The sequence below is a fragment of the Phyllopteryx taeniolatus genome, chromosome 17, assembly GCF_024500385.1.
Source record: "Phyllopteryx taeniolatus isolate TA_2022b chromosome 17, UOR_Ptae_1.2, whole genome shotgun sequence".
Lineage (NCBI taxonomy): Eukaryota > Metazoa > Chordata > Actinopteri > Syngnathiformes > Syngnathidae > Phyllopteryx > Phyllopteryx taeniolatus.
The window spans coordinates 17971743-17993990 of NC_084518.1; the positions used below are offsets into that span (position 1 = coordinate 17971743).

The window sequence follows — 22248 nt, forward strand, 5'->3', positions numbered from 1 at the left end:
GTAGCAGAAAGTACCAGGCGATTTGGGGTAAGGCGTTCATTATGTACAATGTATAAAAATGAATTTTTAACATGTGGCCAGAAAAGTGCTACTACTACTACTACAGTCATTGGTAGTGGCCAGGAGTGTTGATTTAAATATCTGTAGAGAGTAGCCAGCTTTTATTCGGTGCAAGGCATTCATTATGTGTTAAAATGCATTTTTATAACGGCGTGATCAGAAAGGTACTCACACCGTATTTTCTCATATACTGTAGTGGCTAAGGGCATTTATTTACACAACTGCAGAGAGTACAGGCTGTCTATTGGGGGTAAGGCATTTATTTGTATAAATGCTTTTTAATAATGATAATTAATAATGTCAAAATGTGGGGTTTTTTTTTAAATGCCGTGACCAGAAAGGCATTTTTATTTATTTATTTAACATATGGTAACTGTGGACATTTATTTATTCAACTGAAGACCGTACAAGGCTTCTCTTCTGAGGTATTTATTAGTCGTAAAAATTAATTTTTGTAATTTCTTGGCCAGAAAAATGCTAGTATTTCCTCACGTCGCAGACAGGGCCGTTTATTTCCTCAACTGCAGAAAGTACCAGACATCTATTAGAGGTAAGGCGTTTAGTGTTGTAAAAATGCGTTATAGGACTACCGTGGCTGTAAGACTGCTAGCAACGTTTCCCTTATTTAGTGGCTGAGGGCATCTATTTACTCAACTTCAAAGAATATCAGCCGTCCTTTCGGCGTAAGGAGTTTATTCTTTGTAAAAAATACATTTTTGTCATGCCATGGGCATAAAACATGGTTGTGGAAGGCATTTAAAATGCAAACTGCAGATTCTCAATGATACCTCCACCAAAGAGAAGCTGATTTGCATTTAAAAAGCACCTGGCGGTATTCCAGCGGCCAGGCTAGGCAAGATAACGGTAAACTATTGAGTACACATTGTTGCGCGAGAACCTTTCCGCAGAAGCAAATATGGGCGCGGAGCTTGGCATCATGCTTCGCCGCTCTCTTAATCTTCAGTCACATCGTTAAGGCGGCCGCCGCTCAGCAAGCAAAAAAGCAGCGGCAGATATCCGTCAGGCAGCGAGCATTTGTTATTTTTTTTTGCTTTTAATCCTTAAAAGCTCTACTCCAGCGGTCCCGGTCGGCCTATGCTCTGTTGTTGTTGCTGTTGTGCTGTGTGCAATAATGTTGAAGTTGGGCTGCTTCCCCGCCACAATACACCGCAGGCTTATAAAAGTTTGACAAAAACAACTTTCGGAAAATGTTCACCCATCCTCACCCCAAAGTCTTAACCACTCTTTTCTTCTTTTGTATGGGAAAGGCTTTTCATTTGATTGCCTCATTTTATAACAATCTTGCAGATTGTCCAAGGACATGTCACTCACTATGTTTTCACATTGTAGAACTCAGAACAATCACTGAAAAACAGATGGAAATTAAATCTTAAGACTAATATTGAAAACACATTCTAATGTAAAAAAGATATATATAAACGTTTTTTTTTTCCCCTCAATGTAATCTTTTTCAGTGCTAATACATCTTTTTCTACAATGCCACATTTTTATTTTTTCGATGTCAAACCTTAAGGCACCCCATAGTATCTCCACTTTTTGTGAGATTCTTTTATTTTCTTATAATTGAAAAAAAATACAACCAGAGGTCTATTTCAGATTTTGCATGCAGTATAAAATATTGGGCCCCCATCTGATAAAAAACCCTGCATCTGGAAATGTAGTTTATTTTTAATAGAACAAAACAAAGAAACAGTGTATTTATTATTTATTTATGCTGTGGGGTGAAATGCACGTTTTTCTACATTGTTTTTTTTATTTTTATTTAAAAAAAAAACAATATAATAATTCTAATTGCTGCATTGTTGAAAAGCGTGTACAGTATCTCAATGTTTTTCTTTTTATTTGGAAAAACACAGAAACATTAAAATGACATTTATACCATATTTAGTAGCTGTCTAAATAAAAATAAATAATATAATAAATATATAATGATAATAAATAATAATAAAGAATTGTTTATATTATATTGCAGCCCCAAATGTAGTCGGAAAACAAAAGAAACATTTAATATTAGACTTTTGGATCTGCCATATCAAATGAAAAGCTTTTATCGAATTTTTTTCATTGGAAAAAACAAACAAAAAGTTTATTTCAGAAAAACTAAATGTTGCACTTTTTTCTTTGTATAGGGAAAACAAAGCATTTATATTCATTGTAATTATTTTTCTCTATATTATGTTGTAGATGAAATTGAAAATAAAATGTAAAAATAAAAATTGTGCCTAAATAATTTTTTAGAAACATTTAGTTCTAAAGAGTTCATACAAATTAACCTAAAAGTTAAATACAACTGAACTGTACTTAGGCAGTGGTTCTTTCGCATTCCACTAGAGGGAGCCCATTTACCAATAACGGTGCCACACTTTTGGAATCATTGCACTGCATTGTACATGCGCATTACCATACAGATTAGAATGCTGCCTGGTTGTTTGGGGATGCAGCCCTCTCAGTCTTTGCATGGTATTTGTAAATACTGTCTGCCCCTTGACCCTGTTGGATACCTGACATTACATGACTGCCAGTGCATGCCATGCAAAAAAATGAAACAAAAAACGCTATCTTGCACTTCCTGGGCACCAGCCAAATAGCTGTGGGAGCTTTGGATCATGTAAAAAACTGCAACAACAACAAAAATTATTCGGGAGAGCCAGTTCTCATGCGCATCATCCAAGTCAGTCCACCCTTTAATTCCAGGAATTGTTTTTACTTTCCTTAGTTTTATCATGTGGTTGCCGTTTGTTTTTTTGCAAAAGTGACACAATTGTGGGGATGTTGTAAAGTTCAAAATGTGCTGATCAGCCGTCGATGCAGCCAAATCTCCCTTGGCTGCGTGTGTGCACCCCGCTCAGAAGCTATCGCGGTGCTGGTAGTATACGAGGGGACATCCATTCATGACATGAACGCAATGCACGGGCCCGTCCTTCTCCCCGCCATGACCAGTGGTGTGGCTCAACACACTAAGCTGGTGTTTCCTATTTTACGAGACCAAAATCTCACAGCGCAGCACCGAACAAAAATTTCACAAAAGTACTGTATATATTACTGAAATAAAGATGTCTCGTCTCAATTTGCTTTCCAATTATCTTACTCAGAGGGAAATCTGGGCCTGGTTTGTTGAACACAAATCGGATAATGCTGTTGTATGAATGGCAACAGGCATCGCTAGCATAGATGAACAAAGATACATTATTTGAAGTAAATAAATGCACACTTTCAAGCAAGATGAAATTGACCTTATTTGGACATACAGTGGTGCCTTGAGATAAGAGTGACCCGATTTGTTCGGCTGAAGCTATTTATAGCCACTCCAAGTTGAACTGTAATGTCAAAATGAACATCAAACAAAGACAATTACACTTCGTGTGTTTAAAACAACCACATAAATTAGCCTTTCAGTCTGCTAGCTTAATGCTAACCCTAACTAGCATCCATGTTGTGGTTCTGTAACCCTTTAAGCAATGGGTTTAACACCAATGGTGTAGTTACACATGTACACAGACAATATAACAGGACTCACAGTCATATATTCTTTATCTTCTGCAAAGAACAACTATTATTAGTGTCGTATTGAAGAGTTGAAACATGTCAATGAACAGTATATCCGTTTCTGTATTATACTGTCCCCAGGTGGCCAAGGCGGCACACCAGAAAGAGCAACACAATGGCCATTCAACTGATGCAGTGTGACAAAAACTGTTTACTTTGGAGTGCTAGTTTTCCTCATTAAAATACACATCACAACAATTTTTGTTGTTGTTTTTGGCAGGAACGCTGGAATGGATTAATATCATTTCCATTAATTTCAATGGGTAAAGATGATTTACGATACAAGGGTTTTGAGTTACAAGTCTGGTCACGGAACAAATTAAGCTCGTACCTCAAGTCACCACTGTACAAGATTTTCTGACGGAAAGCCACAATATCTGAATTGTGCCACACAAATAAGTTCAGAAATGAGTCACTTGAATCATGCTGTGTAAATTTTAACGTCTGAAACAAAGTGGAAGTACGTTTTTGGTTTTTTTTGCGGCAAGTGTATATACTTTTGGTCATTTCACTGCAAATGGAGAACAAGGTGAATATTGCCCTAATAGGAGTGTCAAACTTGTTTTTGGCGCGGGCCACATCATAGTTATGGTTTCCCTCAGAGGGCCGTTATGACCATATAAATGTATAATCGCCTCATATTATTACAAATACACAACAAATTGATAACTAGTTTTAAAATCAGGAGCTAATTAAAACTGTTCAACTATCATTCATTTTATATAAAAAAATGGGACTGGTAACAAAAAAAAAAATGCTTGCAATTCTCAATCAATTGTGAAATTTTAGCAAGAAACATGAAGTTGACGCACATGATTTGCTTTTGCGGGCCACATTAAATGATGTAGCGGACTGAATCTGGCCCCCAGGCCTTGAGTTTGACACCTATACACTACAAAGTCAAAATGTGGTGATACAAGGTTTTAATCGGACATAAATATCATCCAGCTCTTATCAGAATTTGTCTGCTCCTCTGGCGTGGATGATAGTTCAGTCAATCCGCATTCATGTTTTGCTCTGCGGATATTTGAGCTACTGCTGTTACTTAACAATAGAGATTTTGTGATTGGACTTTACCCTCAAATTGCACGAGCGACCATTCCCGATGTGAGATCTGTCCTGCACAGTTTTGCAAGTTTGTAAAGCAAAACCTTTCCCCATCGCCTTCCGCCCTCTCACTCACGCTTGCCATAATAAACCATCAGCCTTGCTAACTAACACGCTATGACTTCTCCTCATTTTTATTTTATTGTTGTTTTTTTTACCTCCTCACTTTATAACCTTTCGGGGCTTGTATTTCTGTATTTCTGACCTCGTTTTTTTGTTTTTTGTTTTGTTCTATCTCTCTACCCGCCCCCCACACCCCACCCCTTCTCTTTTCTCCTTTCCTCCCTTGTTGTTCCACCCCTCTACATGTTGTGTCTCTCGTCCTGTCCACGTGTTGTCGGGGGCCACCTGCGGACCGTGACATTGCCGTACGCACCAATCGCCGTCTGTGGGGTTTTCTTTTGTTTGCGTCGCACTTCGATTGCGGTGTTATGGAAATATTGGTGGACGCCCGCAGCGACGCTGGGTTGCCAGTGCGCGACGTACAGTTTGCCGGCTCTTCTGCTCTCCACCTCGCTGACTGCGCTCTGGCTCTCGTAAAACTGATCTCATCTAAGGAGAAGGGTTTTTTTTTTTTTTTTTTGCTCTGAATCCCCCCCCTTCCCCTTTCGCTTTCTATGCCTTTTTGAGCCTTGTGCAGCCACGCACAAGCTCAAAAGAAGATGACAAGTCCAACATGTTGCTTTCATGATTGTTATTACAGGGTGCTCTGTCCGTGCATCACTTTTCTTTGTCGGGATTAAGAGTGTTCTGATTTTTTTTCTTTTCTTGCTTTGTGGACTTATTGTACATGAATATATGGAAGGACTTTTTCTATCAGGGGTGTCCAATGTGCTTCTCAAGCGCCATTTTTGGCCCCTGAGCTCATTTTCTTTAACTGGCCCACCACAGCATATTCTAAAAATAAACTAGACATGACCCACTTTAGAACACTTTTGCCTGCATCGTGCTTTCTATTTTTTGACACAAATAGGTAGCAGATAAATAGGTAGCAAATAGTGTCAAGTGCGCTCTTATTTTCGACATTTTAATTGGTGGCCAAATACTGTAAAGGTGCACACAAACTCAGATGTTTCCAAAAATGCTGATTTTTCAATGCGTTTTGGCTTTCCGTCCATACACAATCATTTTTATTTTTTTTTTACATTTAAAAAGTTGAGCTGATGCAATTTTTGTAAGGTCAAAATAGTTGGATAGTGAGGCTAATTCCTTCATGTTTGCTGTACAGACTGAACACATTTAGGTTTGACATCAAAAGATGAAAGGCAAATGATAAAAATCAGAATTGCTTGTGTTTCAGCTGTAGACAGTGCTCTGGTTTTCAGATATAAACAAATCTAAACACCTCTCTTCAAATGCCAGGTTTTTGTGACATAAAAAAAAAAAAAAAAAAAGAATCCAAGATAAATTATTTAGTCACCCTACCTACAGTGAAGCATGGGGGTGGCAACATCATGCGTTACGTCTGTTTTTCTTCAGCTTGAACTGAGGCCTTGGTAGAGGTGGAAGCAATTCGGAACGGTTTCTTATAGCAGTCAGTGTCAGCACACAAGCTTCAGATTTGTGCTAAAAAGCAAGAGAAATGTCAGGGAAAGCCTACTAGAACATCTGAAATTGATTTGGGGTTCATCAGAAGCACTTTAAATGGTGGCAGGTGTGTGCTGACTCCCATGTAACATGAGTATGAATGTGATTGATTAAATTATACACACTTGCCGAACCATATTAATAATAAGAAACTATTTTTGGGTTGTTTATTTTTACTTCCCCCCAAAAATATTTTTCAACAATCAAATGAGTTGTACAGGTCACATTACTGGTGGGCAAAAAAAGGGATTTATCTTGGTCTAATTATTTTTTTTTTTTACATCAAAATGTAATTCATTTAAACAGGGGTGTGTAGACTTTTCATATCTACTGCAAATGCAGTCTTCACAAGGCAAAATCCAAATTTGAAACTTTATCTACAGGTAGTTGGATCTACCCTGAAATCTACAGTATTTTTTTTTAACTGTCATAAAGACTAATATCTTATTTTTTCTATTAAATATTTTATTGCACAATATATTATATTGCTTTAGTGTGTTTAATAAACTACAGGTGAAGAATATCTAAGTGGAATCCTCAGATTATTCTTTTTTATTTTATTAATGCGGCCCTCGGTGGAAAGCGTTTTGGACACCCCTGGTCGAGAAGGTTACGATTGAGGGATGGGCATAATAATCGATTTATTGATCCTTAGGAATCCAGTCGTTGCTCTCTTAAGATGATTGTCCCCCACTGTCGACCCGATTGCCCATCCCTAGTTGCGTTTATGTTGCAAGTCGGATAACGGGTGACGTTTTATTAGAAATAACACATTCATAATGCCTTAACGTGAACTTGAGAGTCACATGATTGTGTATCTGCAACAGATTGACCTATTCAAATGGTAAAAAGAGGCTTTTATTTCTTCTTGTCTTGGCATGAAGAGAGCATAACGCGTGCCCCCCCCCCCCCTCAATCCGATAATTCCCAAATATGCTTCGCCACTGCTCCCCCCGGTCAAGCATTATGAATGTGTTAAAGCAGGCGAGGATATACACTCCAAATTGGAACGTTAAATGAATTCCGCTGCACTTTTCTCCCCCACTTGGCATCAGAAACATTGTGACGTAAATGCCTTGAAAGGACAGAAGAAAGAAGTGAGGGAAATTACTGTTTTGTGTGTACATAATCTTTTCCGACTGAAATCCGATGTTATTTTCACTCGTCTTGTGTTTTTATCTGAAAGCAGGGGAAATGTCCTGAAATATGGGGGGAAATTACGTGCATTGCTATCAAAAAGACAGCATGAGCATCATTTTGGATTATGTGAAATGTTTTTTTTTTTTGTTTTGTTTTGTTTTGTTTTGTTTTTTTTTGGTTTTGAGACATTTTTGTAAGTACATTTCTGTGTGTGTTTCCATGTAACCGTTGTTGGGGTGGAAATAAAGTGTGTCTGTTTTTCTTTCACCGAAGTGATGCTTTTGTCGGCTGGAGCGGCGCACGTGGCCGTCAAACTCAATGACGTAAACAACAAACAGTCTTTATTGAATTTAAAAAAAATAATAAAAAAAAACAATTTTATTGAGCTTTAAAAAAAAAACTATAAACTTTTTTTTTTTGTTTAAAAAACGAAAAAAAACAAGTCTTTTATTGAGCTAAAAAAAAAAAAAAAAAAGTATTTTATTGTGTTTGAAAAACATCTATCATGTTGGAAATAGTCAGCCATTTTGGTTTGAAAGAGCCATTTCAGGCCGACTCAAGTGGCTCGTACAGCTTTGACAAACTGCTAAGGGGAAATTCACCCAACTAAACCCCAATTGGAAGCAGATGGGCCACGCTAAATTGGGAATTTTTTTTTTGCCTACGTCACCTAATGTGGGTGGAACATGGCGTCAAAGTTTAATTATAATTTTGAGGCTTCGCCATAGAAAATGGGTGGCGAGGGGCCTGTTCACCGCTGCTTGCAGCTTGATTTTATGTTTTTCTTTTATTATTACCCCTGGGTTACGCCGACACGCAATTAGCTGCGCGATGGCACGCGATGCAAAAATGAGCAACAATTGAGCGCTAGCGAAACGCGTGTACATTTTTCCTTTAATCAAACAGATGTGCCCGGCGATTGTTTCCTCAGCCTAGCTAATTAAAACATGGCACCCGCTAATGAATGTGGGGGGACTCGGGCATCTGCTTCCCTCTGGATGCTCATCAATCATTTAGCGCGGGTTTTCAGACACCCGCCTTCGTCGAAAGCTAATGCGGGAAAGTGACATCGGAATAAAAGAACAATTATCCGGTTGTCATCCCATGTGGTCAAGGTGACCCAGGCCTCAAAACTAGGGTGTCTTTTAACTTTCCTGCAAAGTTTTTGCTCATATTGTGTCTCTTAGAATATGTTGACGTACATGCATGTCTGCCCAAATTATACAATGAAAGTGAAAATTATGGGTCACTTAAACGTTTATGCAAAACAAACAGTTCTGAAAGATTAAATGCGACTGCCATTAGGCAGTGTGAACATTTAATACAGTGATTCTTTGAAGTACCACTAGAGGGAGCCCACACTTTGAGAATCACTGAGATTTTATTGGATATCCTTAACACAAAGCTTTTTTTAATGATTATTATTTTAATTGTTTTAGTTTTCGTGAAAAGTTACTTTATCAAATAGGTTTTGCCCTTTGTCCATTGTTATAGTATAAAGTGTGTTTTCATTTTATTTAGTTAGTTATTTTTGTCTATTTTGTCATCTTACAATTTATGTCCTAAAAATTCAATTGGTGTCTTAATTTTATTACTGTATTTTTTTAACTTTAGGACTTATTTTCCGATGCAAAAAATCGAACTTTTTTTCTTCTAGTCTAAATTTTTTGCATTTCCGTGTACCCGCAACACTATATATATATTTTGTATTCTAATTTCCTAGAACTTCCTTTCTCAAGCAAAAAGTACGATTGAATGGCACCTTGTTTTCTAAAAAAAAAAAAAGGTTTTTTTCATGACTTTTTTAGATTTTTTTTTCTCGAAGTTGTACGATTTTTGTCTTTTTTACTTCACAAAAGAGGACCTAGTTCATGTAACGTCTTTGCCTGAAAAACTGACTTTTTTCACAATTATATATTTTTGCATTTCCCGGTGATTTAGTTTTCTTAAAGACTTCTGAAACATGTTTTTCCCATGATATTATGACTTTTTTTTCTCAAAAGATAATTTGTTCTATTTTTTATTTTTTTTTAACACATTCTTACTGCTTTTTTTTCCATTTTTTTTCTCCCCCCCCCAAAAATCGAACTTCAGTAATAACAAAATTTCACTTTGTTGTATTGCAGCCATTTGCTAAAATCATTTAAGTTCATTTGTCCCTCATTAATGTACACAAAGCAGCCCATATTGACAGAAAAAAAACAATTGTTGAATTTTTTGCAGATTTATTAAAAAAGAAAAACTGAAATATCACATAGCCATAAGTATTCAGACTCTTTGCTCAGTATTTAGTAGAAGCACTGTTTTGAGCTAATATAGCCATGAGTCTTTTTGGGAATGATGCAACAAGTTTTTCACGCCTGAATTTGGGGATCCTCTGCCATTCCTCCTTGCAGATCCTCTCCAGTTCTATCAGGTTGTATGGTGAACGTTGGTGGGGAGCCATTTTCGGGTCTCTCCAGAGATGCTTAATTGGGTTTAAGTCAGGGCTCTGGTTGGGCCACTCAAGAACAGTCACGGAGTTGTTCTGAAGCCACTCCTTCGTTATTTTAGCTGTGTGCTTAGGGTCATTGTCTTGTTAGAAGGTGAACCTTCGGCCCAGTCTAAGGTCCTGAGCGTTCAGTTGGCGGCGAGGTGACAGCGCCTTACCCATCAGAACGTAACTTCCTGTGAAGAGGTATGTGTCATATTCGTAAAGAGGCTTCCGTCAGGCCACTCGGCCATAAAGCCCTGACTGGTGGTTGAGTTTCTAGAACTTTCTCCCAACTGCATGTCTGGAGTTCAGCCACAGTGATCTTTGGGTTCTTCTTTACCTCTCTCACCAAGGCTCAGTTTGGCAGGACGGCCAGCTCAAGGAAGTGTTCTGGTCGTCCCAAACGTCTTCCATATAAGGATTATGGAGGCCACTGTGCTCTTAGGAACCTTAAGTGCAGCAGTAACCTTGTAACCTTGGCCAGATCTGTGCCTTGCCACAATTCTGTCTCTGAGCTCTTCAGGCAGTTCCTTTCACCTCATGATTCTCATTTGCTCTGACTTGCACTGTGAGCTGTAAGGTCTTATATAGACAGATGTGTGGCTTTCCTAATCAAGTCCAATCAGTATAATCAATCACAGCTGGACTCCAATGAAGGTGTAGAACCATCTCAAGGATGATCAGAAGAAATGGACATCACCCAAGTTAAATATGATTGTCTGAATACTTATGGATGTGTGATGTTTCAGTTTTTCTTTGTTAATAAATTACAAGAATGTCAACAATTATATATTTTTTCTGTCTATATGGGGTGCTGTGTGCGGATTAATGAGGAAAAAAATGAACTTGAATGATGTTAGCAAATGGCTACAATATAACAAAGAGTGAAAAATGTAAGGGGGTCTGAATACTTTCCGTACCCACTGTACAACATACTGTATTTAGTCACACCCCAAAAAATTCTTCCTCCGGAGATGAAACATTGCAAGGCAAACAGCAAGAGGTTAACCCATCTGAGTCGTGAACATCTCTCGTGCGCTTCCGAGGCTCAAGTGATTCTTAGAGATATTACTTTTCCCCTCATGGCCAGGACGAAACAAACGCCTGCATTCCTACAGCAATGACACCACCCGGAAGATGAGAAAACATTTGTATTAAAGCCTCCTCCTGCGGGGTGACATTCCGCCTTCTGGCATTCTCTCTTCTCCCATTTCGGGACTTGACATGAAGCAATTTGTTTTTATCGGCACTGACACGGCGGTTTTGTGTCATGCTCCATCAGCATGATGATAATAAGAACCGACAACACTCTCGAGGTGTCTTTTGTTGAGTGTTGATCGGAGCTCAGGGGGCTTTAAGTGTTGCTAATCAGGATGGAAGACAAAAGTGTGTACATCTCAAGTCCCCAGCACTGCATATTCTCTTTTAATCGTCGTCAACATCCAAAACATTGTATTGTATTGTATTCTGCAGTTTTTCTTCTTCTCATCATCTCTTTGTAAAATTAGTTTTTTTTTTTAAATAAAGAATATAAATAAATGATATAATTAAGTGAAAAAACATCTTTTTTCTTCAAATCGCAATAAAAATCAAATGAAAATTATGTAATTTTTCACACAATTTCGACTTTATTCTCATACTATTGCGACTTGTTTTATCGCAAAAATATATATATATGAATAGAAATTTAGGTGACTTTTTTAATCTGAAAATAAATACTCTTAATTTTACCTATTTTTGTTTTGTTTTGTGGCTAATGCTCCACAAATTGAAGTTTCCAAAAATACTTTAATTAGAACATTACTCTTATGGTTTAAGATTTTTTTATGTAGTTTCTTTTTCTTGTAACATAATTCCTCTTATGTTTTATAATTTTACCTTTCTATGTCTGTTTTTTCCAGATTGTTTTTTTCCAAAAAAAAAAAAAAATCTGAGTATTTCCATGTTCATTTCTTGACAAAAAAAATGACTTTTTGATACCACTTTTTTGTAAATTATGTTTTTTTGGGGGGAATAAAATGTGTCCTTGTAACTTAAATACTGTTTTTTTTTTTTTTTCTTTTCTTTTTGATAATAATTATCTGTGAAGATTTCAGCTTTAAGGAAATGAGGCTTCATCTAGTTAGGTCTGGAAGGTGCAAGCATGTGTTTGTCTCCAAGACATTACCAAACGATCCCTTGAGGATTCTGAAAGACAAACTTAGCTTAGTGTCAGTGTTGCGTTTTGGTCTTCTGTCTGTCTGTCTGTCTTTGCCCTTCCGTCTTTCTCCATGTGCGTTGTTTTCCTTCTCCATGTCCACACGCTGTCTGTCCTCTCTCCAGGTCTCCTTCCTCGGTGAGAGGACGTCGTGTGGCTCAGGTCCACCTGGAAAGTCGCCTGACGTCCTCCCAGCCGCCTCCTCTTCTATCCGTTGTCACTCCTTTATCGTTTGGTCATCCTGTCTTTCCATACGCTAAACTTCTACTTTCTCTCGCCCAAATTGGATATCTCGCTTCTATTCATTCCCGGATAAAGCGTTCAGTTGGCGGCGAGGCGATAGCGCCTCACCTATCAGATCGTAACTTCCTATGAGGAGGTATGTGTCACATTCGTAAACATGATACAATCAGTCACGAAATGGGTCTTTTATTTGGGGTTTTAAACACTGATGCTTATCGAGACAACGCAAAACAGATACTGGAATGCTGATATAGTGCTACCTTTACTTACCAGTCGGAATGTTCGATACAAGTACAAGTATTCACTCTTGAGTACTCACCGATATTGAGTACCGACACCGCTAGTTCTTTTGGGACATACAATTTCAATTAACATAATGACAGATAATTGTGAACAGAGCTTTCTTTCTTTCTGACGCGTATGTTGATTCGCACATGTGTTAAACCGCAGCAGTTTAGCGCCAACTACTGGCGACGAGGACTTACTCCAATGTCAGATTGTTTTGCCTTTTGTATCGGTGGCTGGTATTGGCTGCCTCCATGAGTACCATGTACTGTACCTAGAAATGAGCTCGATCATTTTTCTGCAATAATCGTTTAATTAGCGTTTTAAATATTTGAAAAGCTGCCAGGAGTTGATTAGCGTCCAAAGGGATGTAAAATCAGTCTGCTAGCCTACCTGGATAAGTGGTGAAGAGAAAATCATTACCTGTCACTTAAAGGCATCATCCAATCATGTAAACTGTCATCTTAGTGCTGTATTGATTACTTTTTCCATAAAAGGGTCTGGTTTTTTTTGCGCTGTTGAGGCTTATCACACGCAGCTCAGAGCGCTGGTAACTGACAAGGCCCGCGAAGAGAAATGTCTGCATCATCCGTCGTGACACTTCCTGATTTATGCTCCCTCGCTGTGTGACAACACCCGAGCGTTACACAGCCGCCGCCACTCCCGTTTTTGAACGTACGGTGACATGATTTATTGCACCTGTTAAAATGTAAATGAGTCGACGGGGGAAACAAGACTCGTCGTGTGTTTACCAGGCGTTGGAAAGCGAGGCCCCAGCGTGCCCGCCGAGGAGAGGAAGACGTCCAATTAAAAATCAATTGAGCGTGTGTTGCCAGAAAATGTATTTGCGGCCATAGTGGAAAAGAGGTGTTATCAGTCATCATGACACTACCGCGGGCTAGGGTCCTGCGGCCATGTAAACCATTAGCCAGCACAACAGCAATGCTCTTCCACAAATGACCTTCCTTAAAGGCACATTGAAAATAGGGTGACCCCACCCTCCCTGTTCGCGATAGGGACCAAGCCCTGCCACAAATAGCAAAAATCTGCAAATAACTGAGACCCCCCCAACCCTCCCTAAAAGAAATTTGAAATTGCGTATAGATGCCACAAGTTGGCGGCAAAGCACTTAAAACGGAAAGGCTCATAAAAGATCAGCACCATACATCTAGCATGTACACAATCATGAACACTTGTTGCATGAATGATTCAAGACAAACAAACCACCTTCACATTAGGCTCCTCAATTTTGTTAGTAGCAACGGGCATAAATAACACGCTACCACAAACTGATGTGAAACGTTTTGGTCAAATTGAACTGGTAATATTATTTTGAGCTATGTTTGTTTTGTTTGTTTGTTTTTGTATTTTTTATTTCATACATTAATTTAGAATGTGTTCATTTGACCTTCTTCTGCATTTCTGAATATGGTATTGAACCAAAATCTCTTCCATCTGATTTTTTTGTATTGTTGTTTTTTTGGGGTTTTTTTTTTGTTAGCATCATAGCATACTCAGTACTTGACAGCATAGCTTCCTCTGGTCATTACATTTCCAGGCGCGTCCGGCTCGGGCCTGAGCACGGGCGCCATCGTGGGCATCCTCATCGTGGTCTTCTTCGTGCTGCTGGTGGCCGTGGACCTCACCTGCTTCTTCCTCAACAAGTGCGGCCTCCTCATGTGCATCGCCGTCAACTTCTGCGGGAAGTCCGGCCCGGGCGCAAAGAGCAAGGACATCGAGGAGGGCAAGGCCGCCTTCACGTGAGTTCTGAAAATGACCCCTGCCAAAAACTTAAAAAGATAAACCCCGACACCTGTTTGATACAGAATTTTTTTAGTAACGGTACCACATCGGATCGAGCTCTCAAGGTTGAAAAGAAAGAACAAAATTATGAGAAGTAGGTTGACCTGCTCTTGTGTCTTGTGCCAACAGGAAGGATGAGTCCAAGGAGCCCATCGTGGAGGTGAGGACGGAGGAGGAGCCAACACAGAACCAGGAGGGAGTCGTAGCCACGGAGCCCAACGAGACCACGCCTCTGACAGAACCTGAGTGAGTATGGTTGGCGTCTTATCTGCCGCCATTGCGGTTGCTTCTTCTTTTACCAGCATTGACAAAAAGGGGCACAAAAAGCCAAAGAAAAAAAGAAAATACAACCCTTTGATGCTGGCTGAAATTAGGTCTGTCCTTGCTCTTTATCGAGCTAGCTAGCTAGCTATCTTATATATATATATATATATATCTTGCTAGCTAGCTAACTAACTATATTTGGGCTATTATCCTCATTTATTCAAATTCATGAATATCGTGTCCGAAAGGTAATGTACTTTAATTTTTTAAAACAAGCTTATTATTTTGGTTATTTGTTTTGTTGAAATCACAAATGTATCAAAAAATATGACAAATTTTCATTGATTTAAAATTCAAGGTGTCCAAAGCTATCTTTATCAACATTTCTTAGTGCCAGTTTTCAACAGAATTTTGTAGCATTTTATACAAAACGCAACGACCAAAAACAAAAGACATATTTGGCTTGTTTTCGGTCATTAATTTTCTAATTAATTTTCGCATTTTTTAACTCCTCATTTTACTCATTCCATTTTTATCCCACTTCAGAATTCAGGGTGTCACAAGCTCACTTTAGCATCAATTTGCAGCACCGTATCTCAGAATTTAGTTGTATTTATTTATTTATTTTACGAAAAGTAATACACTTTTATTATTTCAAAGAAATGGCTGTATTCTTTTTTTTAATATTAATTAAAATGAATGCTTTGAAAATGTTACCAATTTGGATCCCACCTCGAAATTGAAGTCATGGAGCGACCTTGATGAACATTTTGTGGTGCGAATTCTTTTTTACAATTTTGTACTAAAAGTAATTCTTTGATGTCTTGTCTTTCGTTAGTTTTAGCATCATTTTATGGCATCGCTTCTCACCAGAATTTAACTGGATTCTACATATTTGCTTCTTTTTTTTTTTTTTTTTCAAATCCAGAGACGTTATGACAAACAGACGTTATGCCCTAATCAGCCCTGCCCTGTAATTGATTGGTTGTTGTTTTAAAGCTTGTTGTGTTTCTAATTTGCATTGTTTAGATTTTTGTTTGATTGCAGCAAAGTAGCGCTCACTCAGCCTTAAACTCTCCGTCCTCCTCTCCCCTTCTTTACTTTCTCACCCTCACCTCTCTGCTGGTGCCGCCGCCCCTCACCTTTACCCACCACCATTACCACCACCCCCCCTAAAAACAGGCCCGCCGCCGCTGACATCGCCCCTTCGGCGGTAAACGTGCATCCCTCCAATGCTACTAATTCGGTCGTGGAGAGCTTTAGGGCGGCGCAGAACAGCCCGGCTTGCGCCCCCAGCCCCACCAAAGACCACCCCCCGAAAAGCAGCCCCGCCGCACGGTCGGGTGCGGTCGAAAGCCGACCCGAAGTCGGCCCGCTGGTCGACCTGAGCGACGTCCCTAAAGCCGCCCTCGCCTCAGAGCCGGTCAGCGCTAACGGCGACGGGCCGCGGAAGCAGCGTGAGGCCCCCGAGAGCCCCCCAAGTCAAGTAGACGGCTTGACTAAGGACTCGCCTCACGTCACAGATGCCACCACGCACCCCCAAAATGAGTATGAACGTTTGCATTTCCACATTTGTCTTTGCTACACCGATAGTGTCCCAACGCCTCAAAAAGGAGATTCTAAAGGAAAATTCTGCCTTGTTTGGGGGAAAAAAATTTGGGGGCGGGTGGGGGGTTATTGTTAAATATTGTTTGGGTTATGTGCCTTTTTTTTTTTTTAAATACGTTAATATTCTGTAACATTTTTACCCCATCTTGAAATTAAAGGAATTAAAAGCTAGTTTAGTGCTATTTCCCACACAAATTAGCAAGATGTTGTACAAAAACAACATAAAGGACATATTTATTCAATTACTGTATTTTCTAAATTAATTTTTTCAAATTCATATTCCAGAAAATGTTCCAAATTTTGATCCCACCTCAACATTTAAGGTGTTCTAAGCTTGATTTTGTTTCATTGTAAGGTGAAGAATTTAGTTGGACTTTATGTAGTAAAAGTAACGGGCTATAATTAGTTTAAAGAAAAACATAAATACCCTCCCGATATATATATATATATATATATATATATATATATATATATATATATATTATACACACACACACACACAGACAAAGGAGTTCAAAAAACAACTGCAAAAAAAAAACTGAAATTCTTAACTTTTTCCCCAAAACAAGGGTTGCATTTTCCTATAATATGATTACGATTGTCTGGGACGCTAGCGGTGTAAAGCGTCATCATCCACCACCTCGCTCGCTATCTCCACCCCCAAACCTGTTTGTGTCTCACGTCATCGACTAACCAGCCGCTGCTCCTGATCATCCGTTTGCTTACAAATAAGAGCTAGCAGAACTTCCTGCCTTCAGCCTTTTGTGTTTCGTAGCTTCCCATGTGAGTGTTGTAGCTTCAGTACAACTTTCCTCGAATGTATCAATTTTATATGTACTTACTGTTAAAAATATATATACATCAATGGCTGATGCTAAAAGCTAGCGCAGTAGTGGTCTAAGTCCAAACATCTGTCAAATCTATCAATATTTAATAAATGATTATGTATAAGATATGCTAACATGCAGATGCACCAGCAGCCAAGCAAAAAATAACTGCATTTTGTACGTACCGTAATTTCTCATGTATCATGTGCATTTTTTTCCCCAAAAGATTGTCAAAAGTCAATCATGCGCATTATACATAGGTATAGTGGAAAATTACGGAATTTGGCAAAATTGGAACTAAACCTCGATTTCCTTTTCTCTCTTCATTTCTCCACTTGGCCTAAAAATGATCAAACTTGAGTTAGCCCACTCGAGATCTCAGTGGCTCGTCTTTATCCATTATCCCTTAACACCCAAAATGAAAAATAAAACAAAAATATTTGTTAAAAAAAATGAGCCAGTGCTTTTAATTCATTTTAAATGCCCATATTTTTAGATACTTTCAAGCTATTTTCGTGGCACATTATTCCCAAAGAGAATGCTGACCTAATTCCCCCCCCCCCCCCCCCCCCCCCTTCTAATCCGACAAGAGTTCCATGTCAGCTGTTATTTTCAGCTTTTCTCCAAGCGTACTCTAACAACAGCGTTAACGGCGTCTCGGCCCAGACGGCCCGCTAATCCTCTTGTGTGTCTGTGTGCGTGTGTGTGTGTAGTTTGCGTTATAGGTCAGCTCTTTTTGGTTTCATTGTGTCTCCCGTGTCTTCATTCGCACGCCGGCCGTCGTCGTCGCCGGGAAGCGGCCGCGACATCCGTACGCTGTCATTCCGATGCATGGCCCGGGGATCGGCGGCGTGATCCCATTATGTGTGAAACTCGCTTCCAAAAGGAGGGCGAGGGGCGGGGGGAAACGAATTTCCCTCAAAAGCGTCTTACAAACGCTAACAGAAGCTCCCTTGTGTTCCGTCCTCGCAGCGGGAAAACGAAGGACGACGTCAAGACGGAGGCGAACAACACCGCGGCCGAGGTGAAGACGGTCCCCAACGAGGCGCCCCAGACCAACGGCAACGAGAGCAAAGCGTAATCGGGAAGACCCAGAGGGTCGGGGTTGGTTTTTGAGGGTCAAAGTGGGTGGGCGGGGTGGTTGGTGGGTTTTAGGGTCACAGTCACTGAAACCTCGACATCATTTTCTCACGGCAAGCCCGCCATCCCAACGGAAAAGAAAAACGGTAAAACAGTCATGAAATGGGTTCTAGTGTCTTTGGACCAACAAAATGTAAAAGACTTTGTTGCCTTAGGTCGTTTTTAAAAAGAAACAGTTCTAGTCAATTGCCCTCTCGCAGGAATGAGTGTTAGGGCCACGCAGAAATGGGGACAAAAAAAAAAAAGAAAATCGTCAAAAAAAAAAAAAAAAAAGTAAAAGTGAAAAAACTGTTTGTAACGTTACAGGAATAAAATCATCATTTTACAAGTTGTAGTACCGTGAGGAGAAAAAAAGTCCCAATCTTACAAGAATAAATATAATGTCACAGAAACGTCAGCATATGGGAAAGTCACAATTTTACGAGTTGAACGTTGTAATATCACAAGTAAGAATTGATCATTTTACAAGAAGACTAAAGTTGCAATATGTTTAAGTTGTAATATTCTCTTAAAAAATAAGTTGTCATTGTACAAGAAAAAGCGCAATTTTACGTGAAAAAAATGGTACACAAGAAAAACATTTTGCAATAAAAAGTTGTAATTCTTTCTGAAAAAGTCAGAATTTTACAAGTTTTAACTTGTACTATATCGCAAAAATAAAGTTGTCAAATTGTCATTTTGGAAGGGGGGGAAAAAAATCACAATTTTATGTGAAAGAGGTTGTAAATTTATGAGAACAAAGCTAAAAAGTTTTTAAAAAAAGTAAATTTTTCAAGAATAAAAATCAGCAGGGAAAAATTGGACTTATTATTATCTTATTTAAAATATTTTCATATCATTTCGTAATGTTACAAAAAACAAAAACATTTTCGTCATTTTCATTTTGTCATGTTTTTTTCTTGTGAAAGCCTTGTTGGTAATATTACAAACTCAGGTCTCGTAACATTGCGACTTTCTCGCTGAGCTATTCCGTCTTATTCCACGTATGTTTATTATTGAATTTTTCCGTTCTGCGTGGCCCTGTAACGCTCTTTCGCACCATCACAGATGCGAACTAGATTCTGTAGAATTGGACTCTGTTGGACTGTAGCTTTACTTCACAGATAATTGCCTTCACGTAAAAAAACGCGTTGCCGTATTCATGCGATTCGTGTGACTTGGGATTGTGGCTCTTTATTGCCCATCTGTTGTTGTGTTAATGAATTATGTGCAGACATTATTGCCTATTTAGCTTTTTTTTTTTTTTTTTTTTTAGTGTTTTGTTTGCCAACTTTAGTAATTAGTGTTAGCATGCCTGGTTTTGTTTGTTTGTTTGTTTGTTTGTTTTTGCAAAATTACTGTATTTCTGTACATGTTGCTGTCATTGGGTTCTTATTGTGATAATGTTATTATAATGAAGTTTTTTTTCCAAGGATTCCGACAACGTATGATTCAATTAGATGATGCTTACATGATGAGAAAAAGAAGGCGAGATGGGAGAAAGTTGTTGTAGTTCATGTTGCCTAAAAAAAAAATAAAAAAAAAAAAGAAAAGACAAAAATCTGCGCTAGTGCAACTCTTGACATATGGCGTCCATACTTAATACAGTATAAAATGACCTTGGATTTGCAAAGTTCGGGTTTTTCTGTGACGTGTTTTCTGCCAAAACATTTCACTGACAGCGCCATTCAGTTTCCGACGTCGGATTTTTACGATCAAGTTTTTGAATTTTTGTTGCGTCAGCTTCGACCACCGACTTGTTATTTGGTTCCGAACTTGGATTTGCTGTGGATATCTCCTCTGACGCACATTATTAACATCTTGCTAACGTCGGGCAACCAAACTGTTGTTTTTTTGTTGTTTTTGTTGTTTTTCTACATGTGACGTGACATGTATTTTTTGATTAGTGTGGTTGGCCCTTGCGTTCAACAAATATTGATTATCTTCAGACGCAACGTGGTAATTTAAAAAGTAAACAATTTGGGGGGTTTGTTTAAAACACGCTAAATAAATAATCCCTTAGAACGCAGAGCAAACCATGTAGCCGCAAATTTTTATTTTCTTAATTTATCCCAAAAATTAAAACAATCTTTTGTTGTCTTTCAGATAAGAAAAATTCCTAAATTTAGCAATGCATGGTATTCAATAGAGAGCGGTGAAATGGCAAAATTTGTAAATTGGTCTCTAGCCATTGATCATTTTTAACGTCTTCAAAAGTTGCAAATAAAAAAAAAAAAGACGATGCTAGCTAACGGCATTCAAAACAAACTAATACATTGCAATGAAAAGCGTGTATTTCCAATTTTGTTGTTTTATCCTAAGAATGGTTTGTACTTTGTTTTCAGACAATAAAATTCACAAAAAAAAATGTTGCAACACATAAAAGGGCAAATTTTGTAAATTGGTCTCCGTCTACAGAGTTTTTCAAGTTTTAGTTTTATACCAAAAACAGGGGGGGTGGGAATTATTGGACAAGAACAATAATGAAATGTGACAATATATGGTTTTCAAGAGATAGCGACGTAAACATCACAAAGCAAAATTTGTGAATGGGTCTCTTCGTGTAAACTATTTTTTTGTCATTTTTAATGAATCTTGTTTAGTCACTAAAAATGTATTTATTGAATTTAAAAAACGCTAGCTAACGGCATAAAAAAAAATTTCACGTCACAAATAAAAACTATTTTAAGACAAGAAATTTGTGGATACATGGCTTTCACTAGATAGCGAGGAAATGTCAGATAGTAAAATTCGTAAATTGGTCTCCGCGTGGAAACATTAGTTTGTTGTCATTTTAACGAATTGTGTTCAGTCATAAAACCTATTTATTGAATACAAGCTAAAGCTAGCTAACATCATTTTCAATAAACACAAAAAGAAAGGAAAAAAAAAACAAAAACAAAAGCACCAAACTTATTTTGCTGTTGTTTTTTAACAAGAAAAAAAAATCACAATTTGGAGATACGTGGTTTTTGGTGGAGAACAAGGAAATGCCTCATACTGTATCGGGAAATTTGTTAATTGGATGCAAACTTTTGTCGGCAATCCCTGTTATTTTAGCTGCGCTATTAAACGGACTAGTAGGCCTATCCCAATTTTCCTGTCCACACTCCACACATTTGGCCTTGTTAAAAAAAAAAAAAAAAACTTTTTTTATGTTTTGTTTTTTGTAAATGAGTGTGATCACGTTGTTGTTTGTTTACTGTACAGAGTTGATCCTTCTCTTAGACTGCAACTGTGAATGTGCGAGTCCATTGTGGCTTTTGTCCCCAGCCCCGCCTCCTTCACAGAATTTGCATTGCTAGCATACGTAGCCGCGCAGTACACACACGTAGACGTGAGAAAACTGGAAACGACACAGTGCCTTTGAATATGACCACAATGGCGTGCATTCCCATTTCTCTCTTTCTTTTCTTGTTGTTTTTTGTTTATTTAATATTCGTGTTTTGTTGACAATATAATATTCCAAAATAGATGCATCTTGTATATGTGATGGGTTCTTGACACTGTCCCTCCGTGGAAGGAGAATTCTTCTGAGTCCTGTTTTTTTTTTTTTGTGGGTACCATCCATCCATTTATTGCATTACACTTAAAGGTGTATCTGAATAAATTACAATATTGTGGAAAACTTTCTTTCAGTAGTTCAATTTAAAAAAGTTAATTTGTATTTTCTGGGTGTTTGAAAAGCCACTGAAAACAAGTGAGCTTCGTCCATTTTTTGTCATTTTGCAATGCAGTGTTTTAAAGTGGAATGGCTGCCACCCAAATGGCCGCCACAAGTTTATTGCAATCGTGGTCCAAGTCCAAACATCTGTCAAATCTGGCACTATTTCATGAAAGATGCTCAATAAATAACACTCATACTAACATGGAGATGCATTGGCTCCCAAGCTGAGGGAAAAGTGCTGAGTGCAATAATGGGCTGGCCCCTGTATGTCAAAATTGGAACTAAGCTTTGATTTAGACCA

At 38.4% G+C, this 22248-nt stretch overlaps 1 protein-coding gene across 10 annotated transcripts in view; it reads left to right on the plus strand.

Annotated features, from left to right (window-relative positions):
* Positions 1 to 21911, plus strand: part of ncam1a (neural cell adhesion molecule 1a) — a 206429-nt gene extending 184518 nt beyond the window's left edge. For 5 of the 10 annotated variants that reach the window (XM_061751163.1, XM_061751160.1, XM_061751162.1 and 2 more), the window contains 4 exons: positions 14218 to 14419; positions 14592 to 14708; positions 15909 to 16274; positions 18134 to 21911. In XM_061751163.1, the coding sequence (XP_061607147.1) occupies positions 14218 to 14419; positions 14592 to 14708; positions 15909 to 16274; positions 18134 to 18242 (794 nt within the window). In that variant the 3' untranslated portion in view covers positions 18243 to 21911. Of the gene's footprint in view, positions 1 to 5191; positions 7729 to 14217; positions 14420 to 14591; positions 14709 to 15908; positions 16275 to 18133 lie in introns of those variants that run through there. The other 5 variants (XM_061751167.1, XM_061751168.1, XM_061751170.1 and 2 more) reach the window with 2 other exon arrangements.
* The last annotated feature ends 337 nt before the right edge of the window (positions 21912 to 22248 follow it).